Raw genomic sequence first — 22624 nt, 5'->3', positions numbered from 1 at the left:
GTCTCTTTTCCGGTAAAATCCAAAATGGCGGACGTCATACTTAAATCAGCCCAATATCGAGGGCTAGCGTGTAAAAATGTGTTATTATCATGCTACTATCATAATATTTGGTACAGACCTTTGTGTTTTACTACTTTTGGATAAATTAAATAGATTAGATGTCTTCAGAAACCCCACTTCCGGTTAAAATCCAGTATGGCTGACATTGTACTTAAATAAGCTTATTTTTTAGGGAGGGTAATTGAAATGTGTTTTAACGTATTGCTACTATAATTACATTGTGTATAAACCTTTCTTTGGTGCTTCTGATGAAGACAATGTATAAGACATATGTCTTAAAAACCCTTACTTCCGGAAGTATCCAAAATGGCGGACAGAGAAATATCAATTTTTTATTCAAATTTTCAACTTTCTTCAAAATGTAAAGAAAATGATTTTATTTTGTGCTGGTCATTAAACTTTTGGCTTTAAGTTATCCCCAAAATCACTTATTCAAGCATGTCGTAAATGCTAAGATATAAAGTTGACACTTCCGGTAAATATATGACGTAAATTTTAAAGATGAGTCCTCAATCTATTTCTTCGATGTACAGTTTTGGATAGATTGATTTAAACAAAACAAAATCACTATAGTACTAAAAAATATTTAAAACTACTTCTATTTGGCCAAGAATACATGCTTATTCACAATCACCACCACATGCACACAAGGCAGTGCACGGGAGACCCGATTTTACACATTAAAAATAACCGCGGCATCCTTTCTTACATCCATAATGTACAAGCTTCTGAAAAAATGATGAGGTCTCAGAAAGAGTTTTTTTTAAAGGGACCCTCTTTGTCCCTTCGCAATCCATTAGTGACAAGACTAGGTAGCATAAGAGTCAATCCAAAGCTCGTCTCACTAAACACCTGCATTAGTATATTACACGTTTTACATGCTTGAAAAGACTAGAACAAGTCGTGGGAAAAGCCTCACTTAAAATGAGATTTCCCTTTTGTGCAAAAATTGACTTTCTTGGTTCGTTAATCATGTTAGATCTGATAAGTTTGTACAGTACAACCCCGGTGATTTAGGCTGATCAATCATCATTCTTTATGTTAAAGTCACATCTTCAAATACCATTAATGTCTCCCACGCAGTCTTTTTTCCCCTTTTCAAACAAAGAGAGAACAGTATCACAACCCGTCATAAGGTATTGGTCAGAAATAAAAGTGTGTGATCACTCATTGCCTAGTGCATTTAAAAGGCCATTGATAGATATTAATCCAAAGATTTTTGTCTCCCCAAATACAATCAATAGTTCGTCTGCCCCTTTGTTACGGAATAGCGAAATACTGGTAGTTTTAAAGCAACTAAAAGAAGCAAGGGCAACATTTAGGGGAAAGGGAATACACAGACGAACCCAGGATCAAAAACATCCTCAAAGATGGGAAAGTTTTCTGAGAGATGACGACAGTAAGAAAGAACTTTTAAGTTTTCATTCACAGGAGCTTGCTCAATACAATTTTGAGTACAAGGTAGTTGGAGCAACAAATGCTCAGGATGTTTAGTGTTATCCACCACTTGATGATGTTTCAAGTTTAGCACCATGTTTACACGAAGAGACTGACACTAGAATCAAGATAGATGTGTCTGATGCAGTGAAACATAGACTTAACTGAGTCATGACTCAAACAGTCGATACTGATGTCATTGCTGTTTCGCTATTCCGTGACATAGGGCAGACAAACTTTGGTTTGCATTTAGAAGGGGAAAAGTATAAGATATATATCAATCAATGACCTTTCAAATGCACTAGGCATTAAAAGATAACACGTTCGCCGGAAAAGGAACTGCGTTGGTGACATTAATGGAGTTTGAAGATGTGACTATAGCATTTAGAATGATGATTGACCAGCCAACATCACCATATGGATTTGATGTTTAATGTCATTGAAAACGATACGTGGTTTTGTTGGAAGATAAAAAAACAAAAAACAAAAACAGATTAGGTTAACAAGGCAAGAAAATATGTGTTTTTGCAGAATTTATTAAGATGTGAGAAAAAATACCACAGTCTTTGTAAATGTTGGAAATCAGCTCTCCGATTGTGAATTACGGCCTACTGAGTATGCTGATTGGGTATTATGTCCTTACCTAAATAAAATACCTTGAAACTGAAATACGAGTGAATGAAGTCTTGGATGCGTATGGTAGTTATAGCAACAAATGGTCAGGATATTCTATCTTATCCACCACGTAATGTATTTCAAGTTCAGCACCAAGTTCACATTTAGAGGCAGACACTAAAATCATGATGCATGTGTCTGATGCAGTGAAACACGCACTTAAACGAGTCATGATTCGAACAGTCGTTAATGATGATGTTGTCAATACTGTTTCGCTATTCCGTGACATAGGGGTAGACGTTGTGTTTGGGAGGGCAAAAGACTTTGGATTAATATCTATCAATGGCCTTTCAAATGCACTAGGCAATGAGTGATCTGGGTGATCTGAAACACTTATTGTTATCCATGTCTTTACCTGTTGTGATATGGTTCTCTCTTTGCTTGAAAGGGGGGAAACGACTGTGTGGGAGACATTGATTGCATTTGAAGATGTGACTTTAACAAAAAGAATGATGATTAATCAGACTAAATCACCGAGTGTTACTGTAAGATCGAACAAACTTAGCAGATGGGTATAACATGGTTAATGAAGCAAGAAAATAACTATTTGCGCAACAGGGACGGCTTTTCGAGGCTATTCCTTCAACTTGGTCTAGTCTTTTCCAGCATGTAAATAATGCAATATACTTAGGCAGGTGTTTAGGGAGACGAGCTTAGGATTGGCTCTTATGCTACCCACTCCAGGCGGGGACAAAGAGGATAACTTTTGAAAAACTCTTTTTGAGGCCTCATCATTTTGTCAAAAGCTTATACATTGTGGATGTAAGAAAGGATTCCGCGGTCATTTTTAATGTGGAAAATCGGGTATCCCGTGCACTGCGATGTGTGCATGTCATGGTGACTGTAAATAAACATGTATTCTTGGCCAAATAGTAATAATTTTAAATTATTTTTAGTACTATAGTGATTTTATTTTGTTTTAATCAATCTATCCAAAACTCTAAATCGAAGAAATAGATTGAGGACTCATCTTTGAAATTTACGTCATATTTTTAACCGGAAGTGTCAACTTTATATCTAAATATTTACAACATGCTAGAATAAGTGGTTTTGAGTATAACTTTAAGCCAAAAGTTTAATGACCAGCACAAAATAAAATCATTTCTTTACATATTGAAAAAAATGAAAATTTGAATAAAAAATTGATATTTCTCTGTCCGCCATTTGGATATACCCGGAAGAAAGGGTTTTTAAGACATATGTCTTATGCATTGTATCCATCATAAACACTAAAGAAAGGTTCATACACAATGTAATGATAGTAGCAATACGTTAAAACACATTTCAGTTACCCTCCCTAAAAAATAAGCTTATTTAAATACAATGTCAGCCATATTGGATTTTAACCGAAAGTTGGGTTTCTGAAGACATCTAATCTATTTAATTTATCCAAAAGTAGTAAAAAACAAAGGTCTGTACCAAATATTATGATAGTAGCATGATAATAACACATTTTTACACGCTAGCCCTCGATATTGGGCTGATTTAAGTATGACGTCCGCCATTTTGAATTTTACCGGAAGTGAGACATTTTTTTCAAATGCCTCCCTTTCTGAAATAAAAGAGTAATAGTTGAGGAAGGTCTATGCCAAATTTCATGCTTGTAACAGGATGTGCACAATTCGTCTGAAATATGCTTGTAGCCGCCGGACTATATCCATGAACTTCAGACTTTGTTAAGAACTGTTATTTGTTTTTCTTTATCAAAAGCCAAACAGTTCACTGATTTAACATTCTGTAGGATAAAGACAAAATAAGGTGAATTATAATATTAATTATTTTGATGTCATGTAACATTATAAAGGAAAGCAGATTGTTTTTTGTTCGCAACAAGAAGTTTCTTTGTATGTTTATCAAAGAAAATAGCTGACGGTTCATATAGACCATCTTTGTTTGTCAGGATTTGTCTGTGGAGTTTTCCATCATTTGATATAATGACCACATTCGACGAATCCACTCCGACAACAAACAAGTTACCATCATTATCAGAAGTGATACCTCTCGGTGACATCAACACTGATTCATCTTTAAACATCCAAACACTTGATCCACTACAGTCACAACAAACAACTCTGTTATCTCTCCTGTCAGTGTAGTATATCTTGTCGGCGAATATAGATACGTAGGAATAATTCGATAAGTTACAACTGATCATATAAGAGGTAGTATAATCCACAGTGTTTACTTTATATATACCACGTCTTTTAACACAGACAAACAGCGAGTCTTGATCACGTGTGATTCCCCATGGACGATCAGGAAGGCTGATGAATTTGTTTTTCTTTTGGCTCTCGATGTCTATTATGTCAATACCGATGTGCTCACTAGAAGATCCAGATGTGATAGCGATTGTTTTCTCATTAATTATTGTTATGTCATACCCATAACTAGGATCTAGCAACATATTAAATTTAAATTTACCATCTGACGCAACGACATTTAGCTGTTTCCCTAAGTTATGGTCGGTGAAGAAAAATTCGCCAATAACTGACATGCAACAACCTCTAATATTCTCCCCGCCTGTTGTAATTGTCTTTTGTAGAATCAACTTCACGTCGTCTATGGTCTTCTTTGGCGTTACTTGTAACTGTGCTTGTTTATCTTTCTCTCTGATTAAACGAATGCTACTCGACTTCTTGTCAACTTCAATTGCTCCAAAAGTTTTCAAACTGTCGAAGATACTAAGCACCCCTGGGTCTACATTACAAGTCAGGTCTACTGGGTCCAATTTGTTAGTTTCAACCAACGATTGTAAATATTGTTCATTTTCAAAAACCTTCACTTCAATATTTCTCATCACAAGAAATGTTTGAAGATCGGAAGCATGTTGTTTGACTGATTGGAGATTGTTCTGATATTCTGCTATCAAGTCTTCTTTTACTTTTACTTCTGATAACAGCTTCTGAATATTATTTTTACATTGACTCACTTTTTTCTCAAGATCTTGTTTTATTTCTTTTTCAAGTATGTCTAAATGTTTGTTAATTTGAATTCTTATTTTTTGAATTTCTACAAGTTGTCGCTCCTTCTTTTCTTCAATATTACTCAAATTAGCCGTTCGGTCCTTCTTGACTTTATCAATGTTCTGTAATAAGTCCATCAATCTAGTTTCTAAATCTTGAAAGTGCCCGGATGTCTTAGCGTTGTTTATGACCTCATCAATATGAATGACGTTACATTTCTGATGTTCTTTAATGCATTTTAAACAAATAGGTAACGCATGTGCAGCACAGTATTGTTGATACTTTTCATTGTGATAGGTACATAACTGCTGTATATCAGTAATGCAGGACGGAAGAGATTTGTACTTGTCAATTGGTATGAGTTGGTGACTTCGTGTGGCTTTGAGTACTTTATGATGTTCTTGGCAGTCGTCACAAATGGCTTCTTCACACTCCGAGCACCAGTATGTTGATTGTTTGGTTATATGTCGCTCTGAACATGGACCACAAAGAGCTGTACTAGTAGCCATGGTGATAACCTGAAATATGTATCAATATATATATTTTTATCATAACATCATGAATACGAAGCTGTTATATGACTCCTCAGTCTTATTAGATAACACTTTTCATCAAAACCCGACCGCTTCGACAATATAAACCACCAACACCAAAACAAATTCGACACAACTAACCACCAACACCAGACTCCTTTGACAACACTAACCATAAACACCCGACTCCCTCGACAACACTTACAACCAAGACCTGATTTTTCCGACAAAACTAATAACCAACACCTTAGATAATTAGGCAATTTTACCTTTTGTAAAGGGACATAATTCTAGAACAGTAAAAGTGATACCAACAACATTCCATCATCTGTGTATTGTTGTAATAAGCATTGTGTATAAGTTTTATAACATTAGACAGAGGCAAACTAAAGTTTACGAACTAAAACGAAACATTCAACAATTTTTCCATTTGTAAATGTGCATAATTCTAGGAGCATAACTTTAGAACGTTTAGAGTGACACCTCCAAAATTAAAACAGGATCAGTGTTTTGTGGTAATAAGCATATATAAGTTTCATAATATTTGTTTGCTGCAAACTAATAAAAGAGAACGAAATAAAAACAAAATCAGCATTTTTTTCCATTTTTAAAGGGTCATAACTCTAGAACGATTGAAGTGACATCTCAAAATTTCAAATTTGAAACCAATAAAATGCTAAAATATTCGACTCTGGAAATAATTTCCTTAATATGATTTAAATACTGATTCTGTGTTCAAACTTTCTTTAGCTAGTGAAAACTATTGACCTTTTTTGGTCCTCTTTGCACTTCAATTCTGTTTGTTTCTTTTTTTTTTAACTTTTTTTAACGTCACTGGTTTTTGTATTTTGTAGACAAAAACGTGTCTGGCCTACACAATAAAAAAAGTGCTAATTTCAATCACAGAATTACGAAAACAGACACACACCTAAAAGATTTCATAATTTGATATGTTGGCACTATACTCAAGCTAACAGTTACTTTTATCAGATAATTTAAAGTTTGCCACACTTTCCGTCAGTCAGTCCTTGAGGGTCGTGATGGGGTCCTTCATTTCTTTATGTTTATGTTTTTTTCTCATTTTCTCTCCTATGTCTTTATTTTTTTCACTATCCTTTACATTTTAGCACATCATTATTCTTTATTCCTAATTTATTTCCTATTTGTCGATATTCATTAAATTCTAGAATCTTTACGTTATATTTTTGAGGAAAACGAGTGATTAATTCTCTTACGGCTTAGAAGTAACATATATTACAATCAGATGTTTATTAAATGTACAATACTTGCTTAGTTAAGTATAGTTTATCAATAGCATTTTAACTTTGCCGTTATAACCTGAGACATCGGCTTTATTCTTTATGTTGATTGCAGTTTATTCCACACTTTATACCCTTTGTTTTAGAAAAAAATAAATACCGAGTATAATGCTAAAAAATATAAGTCCAATTCATCTAATCGTAAAAAACAGTGCAAGACTTGCTTAGTTCAGTATAACAGATAAATAGCATATTTGACCTTGCCCGTATTACATGTTGTATCGACACGATCGATAATTTTAAATCAAATCTGCTGTACTATAAAACAAAAATTTAATGATACTATATCTATCTGCTGAAATAAATTCAATTGCTTTCAAACAATTATCAAATCATCTATTTCAAGGTAATATTTTGTGTTATTTTTCATTTTAATACATGACCATGCAACAATTGTCCATACATACTTAACTAGACAAACATTTTGAAAAAAGTTTATATCAATAGAATCCTATTATCTCTAGAACATAACAGCTTTTATTAAACTTTCGAATGCAATATGTCAAAAATGTATATACAATATGAAATGGAAATCTTAATCTTAGATCATCTTACCTGAAACCAATATCAACCTTCATAACAAGGAAATAAAACGTAATTTAATATCTCCTTAGTGTATGTCACATGATTATACTAAGTACCTTTAAAAACGAAACACTTCAAACTTTTATATTTCACCTGAAGAACATTTGTGAGTTACATACTTCTCTTGAGTAATTCTTAAAAAATGACAAATAATTACTCATTTATTTAAATCATATTTTGTTATTGCATTGGAAGTGGATGTTTTTATGTATTTTCTGTTTACCAAACTTTGAATTTTTTGAAAACTAAGGATTTTCTTATCCCAGGAATATATTACCTTAGCCGTATTTGGCAACAACTTTTTGGAATTTTGGGTCCTCAATGCTCTTCAACTTTGTACTTGTTTAGCTTTATAACTATTTTGATCTGAGTGTCACTAAAGAGTCTTATGTAGACGAAACGGGCGTCTGGCGTATTAAATTATAATCCTGGTACCTGGTAAGTATTCAGTACTGAGATTTGTAGTCTTAAGTTTAAAAGCGAAACGTTTTCCCGCAAAATATTACAATTGACCTAATACATGTACCACTGCATTTCATCTTTTCACTGTAATGTTTGTTTGCTGTCCAATTCACGATTATCATATAACTCATTTAATTTATGAAAATCCATCATACAAGGTAAAACTTTTATAATGTTTGCTGTGTTATTACTTTAACGGTTGAAATGTTCAATGCGAATTGTGATTTTCGTTTTAGCCGTCTTGTGAAATGTGTTTTGCGTTATTTACCACTACCGATTGTTGTATGACCTTGTCTGCCGATGCAGGTCTCAATTCTTATTAAAAGTTTTAACATATTAAAGGATCTTGGTTGAGTTTAGAGAGTTATAGACATTAAGTGCAAACAATTTACAGAATAGAGTTAAATTGTCCAAATATTAAAAAAAATGGAATACAGTTGGCTGATAGAAAATGGAGTAAAAATGATAAAGAATCTACAGAATTAAAGGACGGTCAATGAACCTCATTCACACATTTTACATCTGAGTGAGAAAACCTACAAAACTTCTTTATATATAAATTTCTGTCTATGGTGAGCGGAATTTGAAACATCAATTAACACTTAAACCAGACAATAACCAGACCAAGACATCAGAGGACTGGAATGGACGTGTTAACGGCTGTGGTTCGAATTTGTTCTGTGGTGTTTTCCATCGTTTGATATAATGACCACATTCGAAGATTCCCCTCCGACAAACATGTGACCGTCATTATCAAGAGTGATGCCTTTATTGTATTTCAAAACTTGAAGTCATATAAACCATATTGATTTTAAGTGACATTGTAAAGAAAGGCAGTTTCATTTGTGTTCGCCACAAGAATTTGTCTGGTCTGTTTTTCAAATAATGACCACATTCGACGATTCCTCTCCGACAACAAACACGTGACCGTCATTATCAACAGTGATACCTCTCGGAAGTAGCAAAGCTGAAGTATATTTAAAAGTCCAAACAAGTGATCCAGTATGGTCACAACAAACTACACTGTTATCATCGTGGTTAGTGTAATATATCTTGTTGTCGAATACAGAGACATAGGAACTTCCCGGTAAGTTACAACTGATCACGTGAGACATTGTATAATTTTCAATGTTTACTTTAAATATACCACGTCCTTCAAGACAGAACAGTTTTTAAGTGACATTGTAAAGAAAGGCAGTTTCATTTGTGTTCGCCACAAGAATTTGTCTGGTCTGTTTTTCAAAAAAAATAGCTGACGGACCACAAAGACAATCTTTGTCTGTTAGAATTTGCCTGTGGTATTTTCCATCGTTTGATATAATGACCACATTCGACGATTCCTCTCCGACAACAAACACGTGACCGTCATTATCAACAGTGATGCCTCTAGGAAGTAGCAACGCTGAAGTATATTTAAAAGTCCAAACAAGTGATCCAGTATGGTCATGACAAACTACACTGTTATCATCGTGGTTAGTGTAATATATCTTGTTGTCGAATACAGATACATAGGAACTTCCCGGTAAGTTACAACTGATCACGTGAGACATTGTATAATTTTCAATGTTTACCTTAAATATACCACGTCCTTCAAGACAGAAAAATATGAGTCTTGATCACATGTGATTCCCCAGTGGCAAGCAGGAAGTTTGATAAATTTTATTTTCCATTCTGTAATCGGTGTCTACTAGAACACACCCGCGAAATCGCGGGCATTCAGAGCGTAGTTTAAAGTATCAGTATGTAAAGTGTTGTTGGAAGAATTTTGTTAAATACAGAATGACTGGAGAATTTCAGCAAAAGTATCATAAGTCATAGGTTATTGGGGACAGGAAAATGTTTTTTTTTTTCACCCTCCACCTTTTTTTCCAAAGTTCACAATTTTGGGTTTTCTATCAATTTCAATATGAACATACATTTAGTATGTTATTAACATTTATTTAAGTAAGGAGCCTGTAATTCAGTGGTTGTCGTTTGTTTATGTGTTACATATTTGTTTTTCGTTCATTTTTTGTACATAAGGTCCGAGACCACCATTGTCGTCCCTTGATTTTCGATAGTCCCTAGTGTTGACAGTGGGTTACTTGCCATTAATTTTTATACCCCTTTCAAATTTATTTCTCCATGTTTAATGCCTCAAATTGCAAGTACGGGGATAAAATTACACTGTAAAAAAATTTGGGTCCAGAATTTTAAAGGAAAGTAGTGATTTGGTCCAGCTGAAAAAGGTTTAAAATTAGCACTTCGGAAGCTGTCAAAAGATTTCAAGACGCCCTAAACATACAATTGTCAATATTTTGAGTTAGAGCCGATGAAGTTTTCTATAATTTTGATATAATTTGTCCCAAAAGTTGTACAACACACTGTAAAAGTTTCTTTGAGAAAGCGCAGGTGGGATTTTTTTTATTTTCATTTATGTTCTAAAAGAAATGCACTACGAAATAATTGTGTTCTCGGACCATAAATAAGGCCGCTAGTTTTCTCGTTTGCATTGTTTCACATTGTCATTTCGGGGCCTTTTGAAGCTGAGTATGCGGTATGGGCTTTGCTCTTTGTTGAAGGCCGTACGGTAACCTATAATTGTTAATTTCTGTGTCATTTTGGTCTCTTGTGGAGAGTTGTCTCAACATGGCAATCATATGCCACATCTTCTTTTTTTTTGTAATCAATGAATTTTGTAAAAGATTTAATGACTGGAGAATTTCAGAAAAAGTATCAAAAATTCACATGAATAATTTTAGCGTTTATCTGTATATTATGAACATTCATTACTATATAAATAAAGCGTATTTACTTTCAATTTTAAGTTTACTAATCGATCCATGGTGATCATTGATATAGTATACAGACCCTCTCTATTTAATAAACTCTGTGACTGCCATGGATAGTAAACTTTAAAATGATAGCAGATAAAATTCTGAAAATACACTTTATTCGTAGTATATGTATGTTCAAAGTATATACAGAAAAACGCAAACCGGAAGTCTAATCTGACTTAAAATTTCGTACAATGACGGGACCATACCCGGATGCCTTTTTTCTCGTTTTTCTCCTAAAATAACTCAATCTGAATAATCATATGAATGGATGACAAATGCGACTATGCACTGTACCTATAGGACACAGCGGCGTGTTGATTAATTTATTGTGGAAAGAAGAGAAGCGACACCAAAAATGAGGTCTTCTCGTTTAATAGTATAGATTATGTCGATTCCGAGGTGCTTACGGGATGCTTCGGATGTAATATCACATGTTTTCTTATCGATTAAGGTTACTAGTATGTCAAACCCATAACTAGGATCAAGCATTATCTCGTATTTGAATGTACCATCCGATTCAAAGACAGAAAGCGCGTTTTTTTCATAGTAATGATCAGTGAAAAAGTAATCACCATTTACTGACATGCAACAACCCCTTATATTTTCACCTTTTGTTGTTATTTTCTTCTGAAGAATCAAATTTAAATTGTTAATGGTCTTCGTTGGTTTAACTTGTAACTGTGCTTGTTTGGCTTTCGCTCTGATTAAACGAATGCAACTCGGCCGCGTTTTTATTTCTACTGATCCGAAATTCTCCAAACTATTTGAGATACTAACCACCCTTGGATCTACTTTAATTACAAAATCGAACTCCTCGATTTGATTGGTTTCTATTAACGACTGCAGATATTCTTCATTTTCAAAAACCTTCACTTCAATATCTCTCATCACTAGAAATGTTTGAAGATCTGAAGCATGTTGTATTGTGCTTTGAAGATTGGTCTGATATTCTGTTATTAAGTTTTCCTTTTCTTCAACAGACGATAGAATATTCCGAATATTATTCTTACATTGACATTCTATTTTCCCAAGCTCTTGTTTTATTTCTTTTTCAAGCTTGTCTAAATGTTTGTTAGTTTGATATCTTATTTGTTGAATTTCTGAAAGAAGAAGGTCCATTTTTTCTTCAATGCTGGCTAAATTAGCTTTTCGGTCCCTCTTTATTCTATCAATGTTCTGTAATAAGTCCATCAGTCTTGTTTCTAAATCTTCTAATTGCCCGGATGTCTTAGCGTTATTAGTGACTTCGTCAAGAGGTATGACGTTACATTTCTGGTGTTCCTTAATGCATGCGCAACGCAGATTTTTTTTTATTGTAATAACATGACTGCTGTATATCGGTAATGAAGGATGTACTTGGCAACTGGTATGAATTCGTGACTTCGTGTTGCTTTGAGTACTTTATGATTTTTTTTGCAGTCTTCAAAAATGGCTTTTTCACATTCCGAGCAATGGTTTGGTTATATATCTCTCTGAACATGGACCACAAAGAGTTGTACTAGTAGCCATGGTGATACCTGTAATTAAGTTTAAGATATTTGTTTATTCACAACATATCATTGTTATATTTTTTCGCTCAGATCACCCGACACCTCCGAAATATAAGACATCATTTACCACCAACACCGTACTTCTCCAACAACACTAACTACAAACACACGACTCCACAACAAAAGTTACCACCGACACCGAACGTTTCCAGCAATAATAACCACTAACACTGAACTCTTGCCACAACACTAATCACAATAAAACGACTCCCGCGACAACACTAAACACCAACACACTACTCCTACGACTTTACTTACAACCGACAAGCGACTCCTCTGACAACACTAACTACCAAAAAACACGACTCCTGCGACAACACTAACAACCAAAACACGACTCCTCCGACAACACTAACCACCAATACACCACTCCTGCGACATCAAAACATAAAAAAATGGTGCAATACTTAATTAGTTTAGTATAATATGATCGAAAACTTGTCTTACCTTGCCCGTATAGCATATTTTATCGACATTATCGAGAATTCAAGACTGTAACAGTTGGTTCATGTACAAAAATCTCATAATTTTATACATGTTACGATTTTCTCAATTCAAATCTGTATTTTGTGTCATTTCTATTACAATGGCCAATACAAGAGTATACATGATTATGATTTTATACAAACCAATCATTAGAAACCTTTTGAAAGGAATTTATGTCCTATATCTAGATTAGGAAAAGAGATTGTACAACAAATTTTCTTACAAGAGCTATTTGGCTAAAATGTGTATACACTATTATTGAATCCGTAATCTTACCTGAACCAATTCTAAAAATAAATGTCAGCCATCATAACAAGGAAGAAAAATATCACGTGATATCTGCTAAGTGCTGAGGCTAAGTGTAGGGAAAACGGTACTATTTATTCTGCCATAGGCGACAATATTAACATTTTCTAAATTTACCACTTTTTAAGATGAAAACCTGGATAAAACAGTTATATGTTGTGTTAGTACTTTATTATTGTATTTTAAAAATTAAAGCCAAATAGTATCATGACCAACTTCCAACGGAGCTTGTTTATGATATCCATGCCCACCGTCATTTTGCACCAAATTTATGAAACTTTGCAAGTCTTTTCGAATAACTCTCTAGAAAATATTTCAATAGGTTTCAAAATTTATGTTGTAAATATACACACTGCAGTTATTCATAGATAAATAAAAAATATATTGTACCCTTACATCCAATCACAGCGCTCCTAATTTGACTTCCTTCACCTGCCTTGGGTACACAAAAGGTCAACCTAATGCTGAGAAAATCAAATACTACCGTTTTCCCTATACTGTGACATAAAGATATAAAGAATTCTTATGACATTATTAATGCAATACTGGGCTATTGTCAAAACCTTGGCTAAAATAAATACTTGTATGTTCCCAGTACTTAAAGAAACATCGATCATTTTATGTCCCCAACCCTACATGCTGGTTTACCTCATTCTCTACTTCTTTCAGAAAAGCCTAAATAAACAACCTGTATCCAATCATATCTTATCTTATTTAAAAAGAATGATGAATTGTTCCATTTAAACAGATAAAATGGACAGTTCCATTGAATTTGTATTCATCTTATCAAAAATTTACAACAAATGCACAAATTCAATATTTTTCATACTAATCTCCATTCCATGCTTTAGTATATGCCATATTGTGGTTAAAATGTCAGAGCTTGTTATAAAATCTATTATTCTGTCTTAAGATGATGAAAACAAAGATATTAGACACTTTAAACATTAGATATGCAAAATACTCAGCTGTAAAGTTGCCTTTGTTGCCTGTATTAATCAATGAAAAAGCTGAATTATGTTCCTTGGGAGTATTTATTTCCAACAAAAGTCCTTTTAAACAGTAGGAAATGAAAAATTATTTATGTCTGATATAATAAAAGAAAGAAACTACAAAATGAAGCACTTTTGAAATATTTGCTGCATGAATTATGAAGAATGTGAACAATTCTGTACACAGGAGAGTATAAATTCTATGTAAATTTAGCCTCAAGTCTCTTTTTTCTTAGATGAACAATTATAACACTAAAAATGCTTCCAATGTGACCAAATATTGCCTATTTGTATCAACAGTACAAACTAAACCAGACAATTTCCGATTTTAATAGATTATGTTTACAGAAATACCCAAGTGATACATTTAGGGAATTACGCAGCAAAAAAGGCAAACATTTCAGTAAAAAATATTTGTCGCGACTTGAATTCTGGTGTTTCCAATTGAAAAAATCATTGCGAAAGGTGAAATTAAATACAAAAGAACTATAATATGGTGCATTTTACACAATATAGTTAGTATTGACATCCTAGAATAAAGTTTTATATCATTACCAATCAGGTTGACCAATCATGATGACTCAGCACTTTTCTCAACACAGTATTGGTCTCAGTGAAAAATTTCTATTCTTTGTGATAAAAATCAAATGTATTAATCAAAAGCTTCAAAATAGTATAAAAGAATTGAAGTCTGAGTGACTTTGATTGCTATCTTCAGTATAGGGAAAACGGTACTATTTATTTTGCCATAGGCGACAATATTAACATTTTCTAAATTTACCACTTTTTAAGATAAAAACCTGGATAAAACAGTTATACGTTGTGTTAGTACTTTATTATTGTGTTTTAAAAATTAAAGCCAAATATTATCGTGACCAACTTCAAACGGAGCTTGTTTATGATATCCATGCCCACCGTCATTTTGCACCAAATTTATGAAACTTTGCAAGTCTTTTCGAATAACTCTATAGAAAATATTTCAATAGGTTTCAAAATTTATATTGTAAATATACACACTGCAGTTATTCATAGATAAATACAAAACCTGATAATAAATTGTTCAAATAAGGCCTTCGAAAATAGTGGAATTAATTACTTTTGGAGTGTCAAGAACTCGTTGGAAGTACTTGATAAATTGCATGCTTATATTGGTGATTTTAAATCTGTTCAAAGTTTTGATTTTTCTACCCTGTATACCACATTGCCTCACATTCTCATTAAGAAAAAATTCACACACCTAATTAAATTTTTACTAGATAACATTTTTGTTCGCTTTGGGGATTCCGTATATCGTCAGATTATCGGAATTCCAATTGGGACTAACTGTGGACCACTTATTGCGGACGTGTTTTTGTATTGCTATGAGTTACAATTGATGACAAAAATAAGCAAAGACCCATCGAAACAACATCTGATAAACAAATTTAATAATACTTTTAGATATTTGGATGATATTTTGACTCTCAATAATGACGACTTCAGTATGTATATTAAAGAAATTTATCCTGTTGAACTTACTTTAAATAAAACTAATACTAACAATGACCACTGCCCTTTCCTCGATCTTGATATCTACATCATTAACGGAAAACTTAATATAAAAGTTTATGATAAGAAAGATGATTTTTCATTTCCTATCGATAATTATCCATTTTTAGATGGTGACGTTCCCTTGTCACCATCTTATGGTGTTTATATATCTCAATTTGTACGATTCGCTCGTGTATGTAAAAATGTTTAAGATTTTAACGAGAGAAATTTATGTATTACTGAAAAATTATTACACCAGGGTTTTCGATATCACAAACTAGTCAAAACATTTACTAAATTTTATCATCGGTATAAGGACATCATTCGTAAATATAGCTCAACATGCAGACTTCTTATACGTTCAGGTATTTCACATCCAATTTTTTATGGAAATATTCTTTATAAAGCACAAAGGTGTCAGTATTCACCTCATAAACTAACAAAACCTTTGAATAGACTTATTGAGAAGGGATATAGTTACGATACTGTTGTCAGGTCATTAAAGATTGCATATTTTGGCGTTAATATTGATTCACTTATAGGGTTTTTGCATCGGAACTAAACACATTTATTCAAAAACCAGTTGTTGGCATGACACGGGTTATGTTTTCTCATATATGTTATGATGGTATGATACTAAACCCCTAACGGAAAGGATTGTGCCTGATGTTCATATGATGAAATCATAATCTTTCAGTCAGTTTAATTGAAGTCTGGAGCTGGCATGTCAGTTAACTGCTAGTAGTATGTTGTTATTTATGTATTATTGTCATTTTGTTTATTTTCTTTGGTTACATCTTCTGACATCAGACTCGGACTTCTCTTGAACTGAATTTTAATGTGCGTATTGTTATGCATTTACTTTTCTACATTGGCTAGAGGTATAGGGGGAGGGTTGAGATCTCACAAACATGTTTAACCCCGCCGCATTTTTGCGCCTGTCCCAAGTCAGGAGCCTCTGGCCTTTGTTAGTCTTGTATTATTTAAATTTTAGTTTCTTGTGTACAATTTGGAAATTAGTATGGCGTTCATTATCACTGAACTAGTATATATTTGTTTAGGGGCCAGTTGAAGGACGCCTCCGGGTGCGGGAATTTCTCGCTACATTGAAGACCGGTTGGTGACCTTCTGCTGTTGTTTTTTTCTATGGTCGGGTTGTTGTCTCTTTGACACATTCCCCATTTCCATTCTCAATTTTAAAATATATTGTACCCTTACATCTAATCACAGCGCTCCTAATTTGACTTCCTTCACCTGCCTTGGGTACTCAAAAGGCCAACCTAATGCTGGGAAAATCAAATACTACCGTTTTTCCTGTAGGTCACATGATGTATACCAAGTATCATTAAAAACAAAACACATTAAATCTTTATATTTCAGTTTTTGGACGCTATGATAGTTACGATACAAAATACTTCTATTGAACTATTCCTTGACCATGTTGACATTTTGCTATGCATTACGAGATCAAATTGTTGTCGCATCAATTATTTTCAGTACTTAATTAACTGTTTGTTTCATATAGTTCAAAGATGAAATTCCTATGTTCTCATCTAAATGATTACATTGCATACGATATATCTTTATAATATTTTGTTGTTTTTATACTGTTTCATAAAATTTACAGAACATCTCGTATTATTCATTTAGTTTAATCATATAATGCGACACTTTCTAAAATTACATTCAGTTTGATCTCTATATTCCTACAGACTGCTGTGCAGCTTTTGATACCTGATCAATATATTCATTAAATTTTTGCTGGTCACGTTAACTTTTCAGGTTTTTCTGCTATGGCATTTTCGGTTTGTTTCCGACTTATAAGTTTTAATATCTAATTGACGTTTATCACCTCTCTTGTGTAATCGAAAACTAGAGACTCGTAATAAATAATAACAAAAATTGTTGGTAACTTATATTTAGTGAAGCTAAAAAGAATGTAGTCTGGTCCAAGGACACAGTTATCGTCCTTTGGTTTTTGTTGTCTACGAATATAGTCCCTAGTGTAAACAGTGTAAAACTTGCATGTTTTATTTGATACACTTTCCCAAATTATGTCTTGATATTAAATGCATGAAATATTAAGAAGGGGGATGTAATTACATGTTAAAAAGATTTGGGTGCTGAATCTTAATGTTAAGTAGTGATTTGGTACAGTTCAAAAAGGTCAAATTTTATCACGTTTTAAGCTGTCAAACTGTATTTTACACCCCCTTAACACAGAATTGTCAATATTTTGAGTTAGAGCTGGTAGAAGTTTCTATAATTTTGATATTATTTGTCTCACTGGTAGTACACTACACTGTCAAAATCTTTTTGAGAAAGAGTAGGTGCGATTTTTTAAATTTGAATATGTGGTCTAAAAGAAATGCACTACGAAATAATTGTGTTCTCGGGCCATCTAGCAATAGCTGATTACTGAATTATATTGTGCTGCAAACTTTAATATAAATAAAACAATAGTAGACCGGTGATACCTACAAGTGACTTAAGCCTAGCTTTCAAACAAAGATTAATTGGAAAACTTACCGTCATCAGATGACTCGGCATAACTACATATTTTAATAATTTGATTTTTCTTTGTTATTTCAACAATTTACATTAACTGACGAACTACATCTTACATATTTTTCATCAATTTAGATTCTTCTTTTTTAATTTTTTTTAAGTACTACTGATTACGGTCCAACTACTTTCTTCAGCCGCTGATGCTCTTACATAACTGCTATATACACTCATAGTGACCGATATTTCTCATACTGAAAATAACCAGATGTATTGTTGTATTTCTTTATCAAGGAAGCTATTAAACCAAGAGTTCCAAATGGTGCAGTTGAAATCATCCCTTCGTAAATTTTACGGACGCCATCACGAGTTGGTTGACCGTTATGGAATAACCGTTTCACAAATGATATCGGATATGTTCCTTACGTCGTAACTACAACCCCCTTCTTCCCTTTCATGAATGTGACCTACCGAATTAGACTATTTACCGGATTTGTAATCACATAAGCAACACGACGGGTGCCACATGTGGAGCAGGATCTGCTTACCCTTCCGGAGCACCTGAGATCACCCCTATTTTTTTGTGGGGTTCGTGTTGTTTATTCTTTAGTTTTCTATGTTGTGTCATGTGTACTATTGTTTTTCTGTTTGTCTTTTTTTATTTTTAGCCATGGCGTTGTCAGTTTGTTTTAGATTTATGAGTTTGACTGTCCTTTGGTATCTTTCGTCCCTCTTTTAGCTACATGTATTCTGATTGAAACTACATCGCGGATGCTTTTGTCCCGTTGACAAGGTAATAAAGTGGTAGTCTTGTGGTTGTTTTTTACGCGATGCCGATATTTGTTGAAACTAAACAATGTGTATGATTATTCGAACGAGTATATGCCAAACATGAATTGTTCAACCTAGCCTTCCATTTCTATCTCAAGTGAACTAGGCCTTATGAATATACATTTAAGCATATTTGTCCAAATAAGATCTGTTGGAGCCTTATATGACATGTCACCAATACAGGCTAAAAGGTAAAATATTTGGGTTTGTCATAGACAGGTTATCACAAACTCAGAGAATGCAATTCTGGTCTCTCTCTTTTTTTTTTTTTTTTATAAATTAATGTTTCCACAAAAGTATGTATCTTTCGGAATACTAATGATTTTCCTATCCCAGGCATATATTACCGCAGTCCTATAATTTTTGGTCCTCAGTTCATTTCAACTTTATTTTTTTTTGGCTTTTTAATTTGTTGATCTAAGTGATGAGACTTATGAAGACGAAACGCGCGTCTGGTGTATAAAATTACAAGCCTTGTACCTTTGATAAATACTGTTATCAACGCAGTTTGTGGAGCAGGATCTGCTTACCCTTCCGGAGCACCTAAGATCACCCCTAGTTTTTGGTGGAGTTCGTGTATTCTTTAGTTTTCTTTGTTGAGTCATGTGTACAATTGTTTGTCTGTTTGTCTTTTTTCATTTTTAGCCATGGCATTGTCAGTTTATTTAAGATTTATGAGTTTGACTGTCCCTTTGGTATCTTTCGTCCCTCTTTTGAAATGATTTATATTTTTACAATCCCAGTCAAAGACGGCATCACTCAGAATTTTTTTAAAATATTCAATGCGCCTCAAATTTCTCTTATTTCCGCCTTCTTTTTTTCTGGTTTGTTATAAGTCTTGTATGTTTGATGAGTTTTTGTAGTTTGTCCTACACCAATTTAATAGAAAAATTTAGATACAAAAAACTGTCATACACGCATTTGCTATCTAGGGATAAGAGAGATAGATTGATTGTAAAGGTCATAAAAAGTCCATGCCGTTTTTTTATAAAACTATGAAATATGTATTTTGATATATGATTATACACACTATCTCAAATGTTTTATAAATCGAATAATTCAAAAAATTTCAAGGACTGTAACTTTAGTTATAAACATATTCTTAACTTTGAATGATATATCTAAATATTGTGTTACATGTGAGAATTTATATGAAAACTAGTGATATTCCTTTCTTCCCTTTCAATCTTTGATAAGATATTGGAAAATATGCTTGATTTTATTTATCTATAAACTTTAGTTTTGTTAACTTTTATGTTTCTTCAGATATTTATAGGAAATTTTTTCACTGGGATATATATGCTATGTCGATCAACGAAGTATCAGGCGAATTGTCATATAATGTCAATCATTTTAAGCAACACTGTAAAGGAAAGCAGTTTCTTTTTTGTTCGCAAGGAGAATTTTCCTGGTCTGTTTATCAAAGAAAATGGCTGACGGTTTACGAAGACCATCTTCTTCAGTCAGTATTTGTTTGTGGTGTTTTCCATCGTTTGATATAAGAACCAAATTTGATGTCGTCTCGCCGACAACAAACACGTTTCCATCATTATCTACAGTGATGCCGCTAGGAAATGTCAAAACCAAAGTATCTTTAAAAGTCCAAACACGTGACCCATTACGATCACAACAAACTACACTGTCATCACAGTGGTTAGCATAATATATCTTGTCGTTGAATACAGATACGCTGGATCCCCACGTTAACTTACAACTGATCACGAGAGATATAGTATAATCTATAGTGTTTACTTTGTAAATACCAAGTCCTTCAACACAGACAAACAGTAAGTCATGATCACATGTGATTTTATATGAACAACCAGGAAGGGGGATGAACTTAATTTTCTTTCGGCCCTCGGTGTTTATTATGTCAATTCCTTTGCGCTGATTCGAATCTCCAGTTGTGATTGCGATAGTTTTTGCATCGATTATTGTTGTGTCAAACCCAGAACTATAACCAAGCAACATGTTGTATTTCAATGTACCATCTGATTCAATGACAGAAAGCGTTTTTCTTGAAGAATGATCAGTGAAGAAATATTCGCCATTTACTGATATACAACAACCCCTAATAATCTCCCCATTTGTCGTAATTTTCTTTTGTAGAATTAACTTTAAATCATTTATGGTCCTCGGTGGTGTAACTTGCAGCTGTGCTTGGTTGTCATTCGCTCTGATTAATCTCATCCTACTCGACGTCTTTTGTATATCTATTGATCCAAACATCTTCAAACTATTTGAGATACTGATAACCCCAGGATCTACTTTGATATTCAGATCGACCTGATCGATTTGTTTAGTTTCTATCAACGATTGCAGGTACTGTTCATTTTCTAAAACTTTAATCTCAATATCTCTCATCACTAGAAATGTTTGAAGATTGGATGCATATTGTGTGATGCTTTTGAGATTGGTCTGATAATCTGTAAACATGCTTTCCTTTTCTTTAACTGCTGATAAAACTTTCTGAAGATTCTTTTTACATTGACACTCTTTTTTCTCTAGATCTTGTTTTATGTCTTTTTCTAGTTTGTCTAAATGTTTGTTAATTTGATTTCTGATTTGTTTAATTTCTGCAAGATGTATCTCCTTCCTTTCTTCGATCCTGGCCAAATTAGACATTCGATCTTTTCCAATTCTATCAATGTTCTGTAATAAGTCCACCAGTCTTGTTTCTAAATCTTGTAATTGGCCGGATGTCTTAGCGTTACTGGTGACTTCGTCAAGAGGAATGACGTTACATCTCTGGTGTTCTTTTATGCATTTGAAACAAATTGGTAACGCATGTGCAACACAGTAGTGTTGATACTTTTCATTGTGATTGGTACACGACTGCTGTATATCAGTAATGAAGGACGGAAGAGATTTGTACTTGTCAATTGGTACGAGTTCGTGACTTCGTGTGGCTTTGAGCACTCTATGATGTTCTTGGCAGTCATTACAAATGGCCTCTTCACACTCCGCGCACCAGTATTCTGATGGTTCGGTTATATGTCGCTCTGAACATGGACCACAAAGAGTTGTACTTGAAGCCATGGTGATACCTGAAATACGTATTAGAATATATTTTTATATTTTTTTATTTTTTACCAATAACACCGACGCCACCGATAACATTTACTAAATACACATAAGTGCTGCGACAACGCTAACCACCAACACCGACTCATTAAACAACAGTAACCACCAACATCCGATTCATGCAAAGACCGAATCCCCTGACATCATTTACAAATAACACCAAATCCCTCCGACAATACTAACCACCTGCACCCGAATTTTGCGACAAAACAAACCACAAAACTCGACCACTCCGATAACACTACAATCAACATTAGACTCCTTTGACAACACTTAAAATCAATATCAGAATTATGTGACATCAAGAACAACACGACCAATAAATACTTCACTCCTTTGACAACACTAGCAGCCAACACCCTACATTTCAGATTACACTAGCAACTAACATCCTACAGAGCTACTTTTGCATAGGTATTATTTCTGTACTTAGAATATGTAGTACTGGAAAACTAATTTTAATACTTAGTACTATTGTTTTTACTTT

At 33.6% G+C, this 22624-nt stretch overlaps 2 protein-coding genes across 2 annotated transcripts; both read right to left on the bottom strand.

Annotated features, from left to right (window-relative positions):
* Positions 1-3832: 3832 nt before the first annotated feature.
* Positions 3833-7597, bottom strand: LOC139503317 (E3 ubiquitin-protein ligase TRIM71-like). Its single transcript, XM_071293083.1, has 2 exons — positions 7543-7597; positions 3833-5653 (listed from the first exon to the last, which is right to left on the bottom strand). The coding sequence occupies exon 2, from the start codon at positions 5642-5644 to the stop codon at positions 3959-3961; it is 1686 nt and encodes a 561-aa protein (XP_071149184.1). The 5' UTR covers positions 5645-5653; positions 7543-7597; the 3' UTR covers positions 3833-3958.
* Positions 7598-20406: 12809 nt separating this feature from the next.
* Positions 20407-22092, bottom strand: LOC139504364 (E3 ubiquitin/ISG15 ligase TRIM25-like). Its single transcript, XM_071294438.1, has one exon. The coding sequence runs from the start codon at positions 22090-22092 to the stop codon at positions 20407-20409; it is 1686 nt and encodes a 561-aa protein (XP_071150539.1).
* Positions 22093-22624: the final 532 nt, after the last annotated feature.

The sequence above is a fragment of the Mytilus edulis genome, chromosome 14, assembly GCF_963676685.1.
Source record: "Mytilus edulis chromosome 14, xbMytEdul2.2, whole genome shotgun sequence".
NCBI lineage: Eukaryota > Metazoa > Mollusca > Bivalvia > Mytilida > Mytilidae > Mytilus > Mytilus edulis.
The sequence above is the reverse complement of the archived record's forward strand: the minus strand, read 5'-3'. Positions and strand labels throughout refer to the sequence as shown.